General features: G+C 38.4%; 1 protein-coding gene across 1 annotated transcript in view; it reads right to left on the bottom strand.

Annotated features, from left to right (window-relative positions):
• HSPA4 (heat shock protein family A (Hsp70) member 4) overlaps positions 1-7,564 on the bottom strand; it is a 49,235-nt gene extending 41,671 nt beyond the window's left edge. The window contains exon 1 of the mRNA XM_001366379.4: positions 6,853-7,564. Coding sequence (XP_001366416.1) covers positions 6,853-6,959 — 107 coding nt within the window. The 5' untranslated portion in view covers positions 6,960-7,564. The remainder of the gene's footprint in view (positions 1-6,852) is intronic.
• Between the last annotated feature and the right edge of the window lie 5,273 nt (positions 7,565-12,837).

Here is a 12,837-nt window from a genome sequence, read left to right as displayed (position 1 = left end):
CAAAAAGATAATGAGGAAAAATACATGTACAAAAATATTTATAGCCACGCTCTTTGTGGTGGCAAAAAATTGGAAAATGAGGGGATGCCCATTGATTGGGGGAATGGCTGAACAAACCAGTGATACCTGATGGTGATGGAATGCTATTGTGCTGAAAGGAATGATGAACTGGAGGAATTCCATGTGAACTGGAAAAATCTCCAGGAATTGATGCAGAATGAAAGGAGCAGAACCAGGAGAACATTGTACAGAGACTGATACACTGTGGCACAATTGAATGTAACAGACTGTAGCAGTAATGCAATGATCCAGGACAATCCAGAGGAACTTATGAGAAAGAATACTATCCACATCAGAGAAAGAACTGTGGGAGCAAAAACACAGAAGTAAACATATGATCGATCATGTGGTTCAATGGGGATATGATTGGGGTTTTGATGTTACAAGATCACTCTATTGCAAATATGAATAACATGGAAATAGTTTTCAACAACGATACATGTATAACCCACTGCTTGTCAGCTCCAGGAGGAGGGTAGGGAAGAGGGGTGGAAAAGATCATGAACCATGTAACCATGGAAAAATATTCTAAATAAAAATATAAAAATAAATAAAAATGTGGAAAGGGGTAGAGTTGAGTCGGATAAGAGATCAAAGAACAAAAAAGATTTTATCTCTTGGGACACAAAAATGAATCACAAAAAATGAGAGGTAAGAAATAAAAAGCTTTTAGAAAAATTGGCCTCAATGTTTTAATTAAAAATCTGTGTAAAGTTCTTGTTAATAGTGTGAGTTTCTTTAATTCTAGGAGGACAAGGACTCTTGCATCTATAAAGATCATGTTTGGTAAAAGAGGTCTCTCTCTTATTCCTTCCAACCTTAATCCTTAAGAGATTAGGGGTAACAGGTTCTAACTCTAACCTCAAAGAAGAGAGCTGAAGAAAAAACAGACAAGCAAGAGAACCTCAAAAGGTGCATGTTTAATTATATTCTTAAAAGAAAAACCAAATTGTTCCTAATAAAGATTTGCTGCCTGGTATAGGTAATTTTATTTGATACTTCTAAAGTTCAGTATAAAAGTGAAATTATTTTTAAAAGATACTATGGTTCTCTAGCAAAAATTAAAATTAGAAATAAAGTAATATATTTTCATCTTACTCCCAACATCCTATGGTTTTAGATTGAAAGTAAGTTCATTCTAACCTGAACCTTAATAGAAAATACTTAAAGGAGGAAAACCATTTGCTTGATGTTAAAATCTCCTACTAGCTCCCATGAACTTAAAAACAAAGCCCAAAATATTTTTAAATGAGTCATCTTTACTAGTTTTTACTTTGAAATATGCCCTAGGACCCAATAGTCTTTGCTGTCTATTGTTTTCAAACTTTCACTTAAAAAACAAATACCTCCCCTTCATTTCCAAAGAAGGGAAACATCCTTTTTCAAGTATATAATTTAACCTTTATTTTATAATACCAGGAGAATTTTTTTACTTCCTATTGCCAACTTTTTCAGAGATTCCAACAGAAAAACTAGTTTACCAAATAGAAATTCAGAAGCAAAGTAATACTATGTCATTTTTTTCAAATGTAGAGCCTAACTCCGTGACCTTAGAAAAATTGCAACATCACTGGATCTCAGTCTCCTCATTTATAAAATATGGGGTTTGTACGTGACCTCCAAGATCCTTTCTAGGTCTAAATCTACGAGAGCTATGGAAAGAGAGCTGGGATTCAAACCTAGATCCTCTGACTCCAAATCCAGTATTTTTTCCACTATACAACACTATCATCTTCCATTAAAATACTCTAGAGTGCCATGGCAATGATGCAATACCCATAAAGTCTAACAACAAGCTAGGAATGTTTTAAGTGGTCAAAGTCAACTAAGTTTACAAACTTTATCACCTAAGTTTGGACACCCATTTTTAACCACAGCAACCCATGAAAATACACTAATGTCCTGGGTTCAAATTTGACCTCAGAGACTTCAGATAACTCAGTTAGCTGTGTGACCCTGGGCAAGTCACTTAACCCCAACTGTGTAAGCCCTTATGCTCTTCTGCCATGGAACCAATACTTAATGCTGATTCGAAGACAGAAGGGTTTTTTTTTTTAAAGAAAAAGAAAATATGCTAAAGCATAGAAAGGTGGTGATCTATATCAATGGGAATACCCAATTCAATTAAACATTTCTCTCTTTTTTTTTTAACAATTTGAAGAAATAGTCTATATAATGGATTAGTGGGATAAAATGTTTTTAGATCATCAAAATTATGCCATAGCCCTGATCACTTATTATTCCCAACTTTAAGATTTTCACTTTAACTTATTCGAGTCATTTGTCCTCTACAGAGCCTATAATTTCCCCCTTGCTGCTATAACTGTACTTGTTTCATATTAAAGCAAAATTATAACTTCTAATTTTGCATTTTGGGAAGTTGATTTGTAAATCATTAAAAGTAAAGAATTATTTTAAGGTGACTATTTGCAAGGAAAATACCTTTCCTTTTCTGGTTCCCTTCAGAGTTTTAAACACTGTTGATTGCAAGGAAAGGTTCAGGGAGCTGTCAAAGTCCTAGTTCAGAGCCTCCCTAAAGTAACTAAGTTATTCCACTGGACCTGTAGCCTAGGCAACCCTAGCTTTAGAAGTGGAGAAAATGAATGATGACTCAGGAGTCTTTCCCATCCTAGCCTCCCACATCAGCTTCTTTAGTGTAATTCTTTGTACATCAAGGCAAGAACACAACACTTTTTTGCTTAGAGAATCCTCTGCTGGCAGCTTTTTTGCTATTTTCCTAGGGCTTATCTTCACCCATATATACAATTAAATCATCAGCTCCTCCTCTTAGCTCTCTTCACTTATTAGTTTAATGTTTACTTATTGAAGCAGCAAGACATAGCAAGCACATTGGTGGTCTTGGGAATCATCAGGAAAACCAGTATAAATCCTGCCACTGACATTTCCTAGCTCTGTGATCATAGGCAAGTCACTTCTGTCCCAGTTATTCATCTATAAAACTGGAACTCATACTTAATTATAATACCTAACTCCAGAATTGTTGTGAGGATGAAATGAGATAATGTAAGATACTTTGTAAGCTACAAAATTCTATGTAAATCAGTTATTATTACTTGCCTTTACTTTTTTCTTTACTTCCCTGAGAAACTGCACCCTTTCCTTTTAGATGAGGTTCTGGCAAAAGCAAAAAAAACCCCAAAAAACAAAACAAAAAAAAACAAGGTATGCTCAATTGTATAGCTGAGTGACCCCATTACAGGTATAATTCTAAAGGCTTATTTGGGGAATTAATTTTGACTACACAAAAACATTTGTCCTAATATTTTCCTAAGTTTATGTTATTAAATTATAACATTTCACAATTCTAAAATGAAGTTCTTTTAAATACATGTAAACTTTTAATTTTACTAGAGTTTCTCTAATTTTATCGTAAGCTTTGAACATTTTTTTTTTAATATAGAGAACTTCAATCTGTGCTTTAATAACTCCATTAATAGCTCACTCCAAGTCTTTTCCAGACAGAGTGACAAAGAAACATAAAGTTCATCTGAAACCCCAGTCATGTGAGTTTATACAGAATTACAAATTCAAATGCAAAACAAGCTTTAAAGACTTATAGTCTATTTCTTCCTAATAGCAAGAAAATATTCTGAACTATACTAAAAGTTAACCACTTCAAATTCATTAAATATTCTAGTCAAGGCCATCCTCAAAACCCTGGGGAAACAATTCAAATTTTCTTTTCCATCTTTCAAATCTGTCCATATTTGACACGCTAACTATCTATCACATCCCATATAAAGCTGTTGCGTTGCCAAGGCCTGTCGATTTCACCTTTGCAACATTGCTTATTAAATACACCCTCCCTCTGACACTATTACAACTCTAATGCCAACTCTCATCATTTCACACTTGTATTATTGCAAAAGGCTGCATCTGGGTCTGGTTCCTCAACTACTTCCTGACTCCAATCCATCTTCCATTTTGCCACTAAAGTACTTTTCCTAAAGTATAGGTCTAATCATGCCAACCCCCAACCCCACTCAACAAACTCCAATGGCTCTCTCTTGTCTCCAAGAGCAAATACAAAATGCTATGTCAAAGCCCCTTCATAAACTAACCCTTGCCTACCTTTCCAGTCTTCTTCCACCTTACACTTACTTTGTGACACAATGATACTGGTCTCTTGGCTGTTCCTCCAACAATACACTCCATCACTTAGCCCTGGATATTCTTTCTGGCTATAACCCATATCTGGAACATTCTCTCTCCTTGTCTCCAACTATTGACCTCCCTGGCTTTAACTTCCAAATAAAATCCCACCTTCTATAGGAAACCTTCCACAGCCCTTCAATTCTAATACCTTCCTTCTTTTAATGATTTCCTACTTATCTTGTATATAACTTGCTTTGATTAAAATTCTATCTTGTCTCTCCCAATAGATTGGAAGCTCCTTGTAAGTAGTGACTGTCTTTTGCCTCTTTCTGCATACCCAGTTCTTAACACAGTGCCTGTCCATTAATAAATGGCAGGTGGTTAATAAACTTTTATTGACTGTTTGATAAGAAGTAATACAAGAGGTAGATTATTGGTGATCTATTCATTTTACATTTCATAAGATGGGGGAGAAAACTCCTAATCTTTCAAGCTAGATAAAATATATCATAAGTAAAACTGTCCCAATCCTTAAGGAACTTATATTTCTGGAGAGACAAATACATGTAAGATAGTTTCGACCACTACAGAATACTAGAAATTATATCTAGTTATTGCAGCAATTTCCCCTCCATTGACATGGGAGCATCTCTTCAATTTCTATTATTGGAAATCACTGGAATAAGTAACAGTTGCTAGTCACCCTGCAATGCATCTATTCTGTGCAATCGGTAGTATCTATATTGCAGAGCTAATGGTATTTCAGAGAACTCAAAATCTTAAGAGGAAAGGTTCATGACTGCCTCTGCTGCGCTACCCTTATGACCCTGGGCAGGATATAATCTCTCAAAACTCAGTTTACTCATCTGAAACTTGAGGATGGATTCTTAACCTTGAGTTCATGGACCCCAAGAATCCTTGGGTAGATTTCAGGGGTTTTTGGTGGTTTAAAAAAATATATTTTGATAACTGTATTTCAATTTAATTGGGTTTATTTTTGTAATCTTAAGTATTTTATACATTTAAAAACATTATTCTAAAAAGTCCCTGGACTTCACCAGACTATAAAAAGGTCGTGACACAAAGATGTTAGATGGTTCAAAGGTCCCTTCCAGTATTAGGTTCTATGATTCTATAAGTATGGCTTATTGAATTGAGTAAGGGTGAGAGGGTGATTGCAGACTGGAAATCCAGCCATGCTACTTTCTCACTGTATATCCCTTGGCAAGTCTCACTCTTTCAGGAATCTCATTTTCCTTAATTGTTAAATAAGAGGCCTAAAATAAATCTCGTAGCTGAATTCATTTCTTAGTTTTATCATCTTATAATCTGGAGAAATAGTGTTCTCTACAAAATGATTACATGCTTTTGCAAAAATTTATTAAGATTAGACATAAAACAAGTTCTATAACTTACTTTAAAATCTGGAATCTTTTAAAGAAGCTAATAAAAGGTAAGCAACTAATTTTTTAACATTTGGGGAAACATTCCAAGGAGCCTGTGATGAAACAAGATGAAACATCTCCAAACAGAGAAGTGAGAGGCTCAGGGTGCAGATTAAGCCATTGCAGGAATTTGTTTTGCTTGCCTAAGAATATTTGTTACAGGATTTTTTTTTTCAAGAGGAAGAAGGATGAAGGGAGGGCAGGAGAAGGGGAGATTTCTTAAAATATATATATGTACTTTTTAAAAGCGAAATCCTTGTTCACATTCTATTTCAGTGAGAAAGTTGAACAATAGAATGGTCTAGACTAACCCTGTAGACAAGCTAGAAATGGGGAGCTAGAAGAGATCAACCATCACTAAAGATAAATACTAATTCCTTCTGATTATCAAACATAGTATTAGAGCTCTAAACCCTAAAATCACAGGGTTTAGTGCTAAGAGGGCAAAGCTTTGCCAACTCCAACCTGTGTGACCTGGGACAAATCACTTAAAAACTCTCTGGGCTAGTTTCTCATCTATAAAATGAGATCGACTTGAACACTAAAGCTCCTTCCAGCTCTAAATATATGGTCTTATGACCTCCCCAAGCTCGATCTGGACATCTCCAAGGTCTCCTTACCAATAGCTCTGGCCTTTCCAAAAGCTGTCCCAAATAACTCTCCTCCCCATCCCAGGCAATGAGGACTCCAGTCCTCCCCTCCCAAATCCGGTGGTTTTTATGGGCCCCTATAAGCAGGGTCCACTCTGGATCCCCCAGAGCCCCATATCACCCAAAAGCTCTTTTCTCTCCCTTCCCCCAAGCTCTATACTGGGACCCTATTTTGCATCAGACCATATACTATCCCCGGGCCCTAGGACTCCCTTACTTTGGCACATAGTAGGCACTTAAATTCAATTTAACTGATCCATCCCCTGGCTCTCTGCTTTACCCTCTCTCCCTTCTACTTCCCGGCCTGACCATCTTCTTCTAGGCCAGCCCCATGCCCTCGGCCTCCTTCCTCGTGGGGAGTGGGGGAGGGTAGTAAAGAACCCCAGACTTGAGCAAATGCCTTCGCCAGTACGGGCCTCCGTTTTCTCATCTGTAAAATGGATAATCTCCAGCGAATTGTCAGCCAGGCCCCAGCGGCAATACAGCCACTTAGTCTTGCTCGCGAGCCCAAGCCCACGAGACGTCGGGCCGGGCCCTGCCCCGCTCGTTCTCCCGCTCCCGCCGCCCTCGGCCTCACTCACGGGGTACAGCGGTCGCTGTATTCGTTGGCAATCGTCTCGATGCCGCCAGCCCGGGCCACCGCGACGTAGCAGCTTTGGAAGCCCAAGTCTATGCCCACCACCGACATGGCCCCAGCCTGGGACGGGAGCCCGGCGGCTCCGCACGGCACCGGGGACAGGGAAAGATACTGGGTAGGGCGCGAGATGCACGCACGAGGCCCCGCGTGGCTGCTCCGGAGCGCGCACTAGCAGCTGGGCCTGAGAACGGACAGGCTGACCGACCGATGGACCGACGGAGCGAGGAAGAGAGAAAGGAGAGCGCGAGGGCGCGAGACTGCGCGCGAGCAAGCTAGGCGCACGAGCTCCGAGCCGGCTCGGCTCCTGGGACACTGGCGGCCGCAAGGGCTGCGGGGGCGGGGGCGGGGGAGGGTTTAGGAGGGGGAAGGAGAAGCTCTCGAAGGATCGCGTCGCGTCTGGAGGAGGGAGGAGCCAGGGAGACTGGAGAAAGAAGGGCACTTCTCGCGACGTTTCCTGAATTTTTCCACCCCAACCCCCCCCCCCGCATGGTCTACGTCACGCATTGGCCTGAGGCGAGGTAAGGGACGGAAGAAGCGATGGGAAGGAGGGGCTTCATTTTGCTCCAATGCGCCTGCCCAGCCCAAGGTGTCTTTACCCCACTCGTCAATTAACTCGAACAATGAATGGGGACTGGGCCAAAGCAAAATTGTCATGTGGGCGTACTCATGAAGCTGACTAATCTGTCGTCATCCCCCTCTATCCACTCGTCGTCTGTTCTGCTGAATAGAAAGAGAATGGGGTCTGAAGCCACATACCAAGTCTCTTCATTTCCTAAACCTTAGTTCCTCCTTCTCTGTTCAAATGAACCCATTGGACTCGATGACCGTCCAGCTTACAAATTATTATCATTGCAAAAAACAATAATGGCTAGCTTGTATGTAGTGCTTTATGGTTTACAGATGTAATCTTGTTTTATCTTCAATACAGCCCACGGAGGTAGGGGCTAATATTATTCCCATTTTACAGTTGAGGAAACTGAGGCTGAGAGAAGTTAAGTGGTTTGCCCAGGTTCACAACTTCAATTAAGTGTCTGAGGCCACATTTGAAGCATTTTCCATGAGTTCCCTCATCCATTTCCAAATATTCTTCTGCAAAAGAGTCACTCACTTAACATCTCAATAGCCACTGGAAACTCCTTCAAACTAAACTATTAATTTAATTGCAGAACAATTGCCTGACGGATTAATTGCCTAGTGCAGTGCCTTGCACAGTTCCTTTGAAAGCCCTTCATATATGTTTGTTGACTGACCTGTGTGGGACCAGGGAGTTTCCACAACCCTAGGTTCCCTTCACCAATGAAATCACAGATGGGACCAAAAAAAAAAATTCTTTGCCAACAGCCCTATGCTATAGGGAGACATTCCTCTTTTATGGATGAGGAAACAAACCCAATAAGAATGAAACAGTCTTTTCAGCTCTTAAGGGTTTTTTCCCCCAAAGCATCAGTTCAAGCTTTTTCTTCCCTCTCTTAATCACATTCTCTAGACTTTTAACTGTATAGCTAATTATCAAGTTTTGGTTCACTGAGAATAGATGCATACTCCAACTTGCTTCCATTTCTCCTAACTTTAAGCATTATCACTTTCTGTAGACATCTTCTGGTCACAGAAGAGATAATTTTCCTCTGTTCCTGTGATCCTAATTCCCTCCTTCCTCCATAAAAAAAAGCAAACAAACAATTGTTGATGCCTTTTGCTTTTATGGCATTATTTCTTATAGTATAATAGTATTTGGTTATCATTATTTCCAGGGACCATGTAACAAAGGAAAATATTTCAGTAAAACAAACTGACACATAATTACATCTGACAGAGAAATACAATTAAAACAACTCTCAGGTACTACCTCACACCTATCAGATTGGCCAATATGACAGTAAAGTGATAAATGTTGGAGAGGATGTGACAGAATTGAAACACTAATGCATTGTTGGTAGAGTTGTGAACTGATCCATCCATTCTGGAGGGCAATTTGGAAGTTATAAAGAGTTATAAAACTGTGCATACTTTGATCATATAATACTACTACTAGGGCTATATCCCCGAAAACACACACACACACACACACAAAAGGAAAGGACCTACTTGTACAAAAAATACTTATAGCAGCTCTTTTTGTGATAGCAAAGAATTGGAAATTGAGATGTCTATCAATTGGGGAATGTCTAAACAAATTGTGATACTTGATGATAATCAAATACTATAAGAAACAATGAGCAGGATGGTTTCAGAAAAAGTTGGATAGACTTATATGAATTGATGCAAAGTGAAACAAGCAGAACCAGGAGAACATTGTTTACATTGACAACAATATTGTACAATAGTCAACTAAAAGGCTTGGCTACTCTCAGCAATATAATGATCTAGGAACATTCTGAAGGACTTATGAGAAAGAATGTTATTTTCTACCTATGGAGAAAGAATTGTTGGAGTTGGAATGCAGATCAAAGTATATGGTTTTTCACATTAACTTATGGTTTTATTTTGGGGTTTTGGTTTTATACATGTATTCTTTTAAAACAATTACCAATATGGAAGTATATTTTGCATGATAATACTGAAGTGGCATACTTCACAATTGAGTTCAAACACCTAGAATTTCAATTATTAGAACCATAATTTGTTAATAAAAGAGAGAAATAAAGAATCTACCAGCTGGGACAGAATTCCCTAATGGAAAACTGCATCAGACTGACATTACAGGATAGCTTATATACATTACAGAGTTATACAGGTTCTTATCTGACAACAAAAAAAACCTTAACACAGGAATGTGGGGTCCGAGATGAGGAGGCAGCCCTTAGATTTACAAGGGGGCTGTTATCCAAGGAGTAACTTCACTGTTAGTTTGCTTCCAACCTGACCTTTTGATATTCCTGAAATTCCTCTTTATCTCCTGCCCCCCAAGCTGAGTAGAGACTAGTTTGTTATCTGCATAAACAACTTGACCTCCTGGGGGAGAGAAGCCAGGTCTGTTCCCTAAAAATGCTGACAGGGGCCTATCTGCTTTATCTCCTTTTAATTTTTCAATCTTTAGTCCTTTTGGGGCTACTTCAATACATGTATAACCTCAGTCAAATTGCTTGCCATCTCCACAAGGTAGGAAGAAGAAAATTTGGATCTTATTTTGGAAAACATAGGTTGAAAATTATTATATATAATTGGGAAAATGAAATATCTTTAAAAATAAGTAACCCTTTCTTACACCCCCAAAAAAGAATTCTATCTGACAGTGAATGCAATATTATATACCCATAATTTTTCACTTTGTTATTGTAGCTGTATATATTTTTCCCCATTCTGCTTCAGTCTGTAGAAGTTCATAAAAGTTTTCCTTTTTTTCTCTGAATCCTTCATATTTATGATTTCTAATAATAATTGGGCTATTTCTAATAGCCCAATGCTATTTTATTCCATTTATGTACCACAATTTATTCAGCTTTCTCCAACTTATTGGCACCCACTGATTTCAGTTTTTCCTACCATAGAAGGTGTTGCTATGAATATTTTGCTGTATTTGGAACCTTTCATTCTCTCTTTGGCATAGATGCCAAGCAGGGGTCTCTCTAGGTCAGTGTTTTCTCTCTCTAACACATACTATAGATCTGTCACTCGTTACTGGCTCTCATTCACCTACAAACATGTTCTATTCTCAGTCCAAAAAAAAAAAAAGGTGATTCTTTTGCAGTTCCAACTCTCCCCTTCCCTTCTCTTGCTAAATTTCTTGGAAAAAATTGTCTACACCAAATATTTCCACTCTTGTTACCCACTATTTTTGTAAGCCATTGAAAGATGTGGTTTCTCTGCTGCATTTGTACCCCAAAAGAGATAAGGAAAAAAGACGTACAGAATATTTATAGCCAGTCTGTGGTGGCAAAAAAAATTGGAAAATGAGGGGATGTTCATCGATTGGGAAATGGATGAGCAAATTGAGGTATCTAATGGTGATGGAATACTATTGTGTTGAAAGGAATAATGAACTGGAGCATTTCTATGAGAACTGGAAAGACCTCCAGGAATTGATGCAGAGTGAAAGGCACAGAACCAGGAGAACATTGTACAGAGACTGATACACTGTGGTACAATTGAATGTAATCTACTTTTCTACTAGCAACAATGCAATCACCCAGGACAATCCAGAGGAACTTAGGAGAAAGAATGCTATCCATATCCAAAGAAAAAACTGTGGGAGTAGAAACACAGAAGGAAAATTTATGATGGATCATGTAGTTCAATATGGATATGATTAGGGTTTTGATGTTAAAAGTTCACTCTATTGCAAATATGAATAATATGGAAATGGGTTTTGAACAATGATACATGTATAACCCAATGGAATTGCTTGTCAGCTCTGGGAAGGGTGAGGGCAAAGGGTGGGAAAAATCATGAATCATGCACCATGGAAAAATATTCTGAATAAATTTAAAGAAAGAAAAGAAAAAAGATATGGTTTCTGCTCCCACTACTCTACTGAAGTAAGTCTTTTGGGGAGGTAGATGATGTAAGCAGGTAGTTCCCCCTAATTATCTCAAAAGGTAGAATCAATTACTCAAACAACAAGTCTTTATTAAGTGCCTACTATGTGCCAGACCCTGTGTCAGGGACTGAGGTTACAGCAAGGTGGTACTAACAGTGTGACCCTTCTGCAACTCATTTAATCTATTTCAGCCTCAGTTTTTTTCAGATGCAAAATAAAGAGACCCATAGTCTCTACAGTTCTTAGTAGCCCAATTTCCTTTTTTTTTTATATTCTGTCTTCTTTAAAATGTCAGTTTCTTGAGGGCAGGTACTGTCATTTTGTATATATTTGTATTTCCAGGGTTTAACCACAGTAACTGACACTAAGTAAGCCCTTAAAAATTCATGAATACAAAGATACTAAGAAGTAGGAAAGGGAAGAAAGGAAGGGAATAAGCTTTTATAGAGAGTCTACTATGTATCGGGCTCTGTGCAAAGCCTAGGGATATAAAGAGGCAAAAAGACAGTCAGTCCCAACCACTGAAGAGCTCACAGTCCCATGGGAAAGACAGCATGCAAATAACTATGTACAAAAAAGCTAGAGACAATAAGAGCAGGCTATATGGGACAAGTGAGTATATGCGGAACAACCAAGAAACATGGGCCAGAGGGCTGAAGGAAAGGCTATGCATAAACCTAGAGAGAATTATAAAACCAGCCCCACCCTCCACACCCCCTCACCAAACCAGATTTTTCCACAGGTTACAAAGAGAGTGAGTAATGAGGAAGTGGTAACATATAACAACTATTTTTGAGAATTTTAGCAAGAGAAGGAAATAGGAGAGATGGATTTTTAAAATTCACAAGCATTTTTCCACCTTCGGTCTGAGATTCGAACATGTTTGTAGACAAATGGGAGCAGCTGGTGAGAGATCAATACTACAGAGAGCATAGACCCCACTGCTCAGTGTATAACCCAAGGATACCAGATAGAATGAAAAGTTCCATATATGGCAAAATATTCATAGCAACACTTTTTGTGGTAGCAAAAACTGGAAACAGTTTAGAAGTACTCCCAAACTGACTAGAAACATACCAAAATAAATTTATTTTTAAAAGTAAACTAAGCTATAAAAGAGAAGAAAGGAAACCTACAAGGAAACCAGTTCCTACTATTCCATAAAGTAGAGAAGTAATGAAGAGTTAAAGAAAAACTCGTAATTATGAAGAAAAACAACAGAGTAAAAGAATGTCAGATTATTAAAACTTCAGAAAAAGAGTAATTCTGAAATAACTAAACCTAGAATCACAGAAAACAGAAGGGAAGGGCCACTAGAACCACTAACCAAGTGTTTAGTGCACCTAAGAAAAGAAGGAAAAGAGAAGAAAGGAAATTAGAACACAGTAAAAAATTCATAAGGAAAGTCAGCTGCTTGAAATAGACACTGGAAAGCTTCAGCAATGTAGTGGA

This window comes from Monodelphis domestica, chromosome 1 (genome assembly GCF_027887165.1).
Source record: "Monodelphis domestica isolate mMonDom1 chromosome 1, mMonDom1.pri, whole genome shotgun sequence".
NCBI lineage: Eukaryota > Metazoa > Chordata > Mammalia > Didelphimorphia > Didelphidae > Monodelphis > Monodelphis domestica.
The sequence above is the reverse complement of the archived record's forward strand: the minus strand, read 5'-3'. Positions and strand labels throughout refer to the sequence as shown.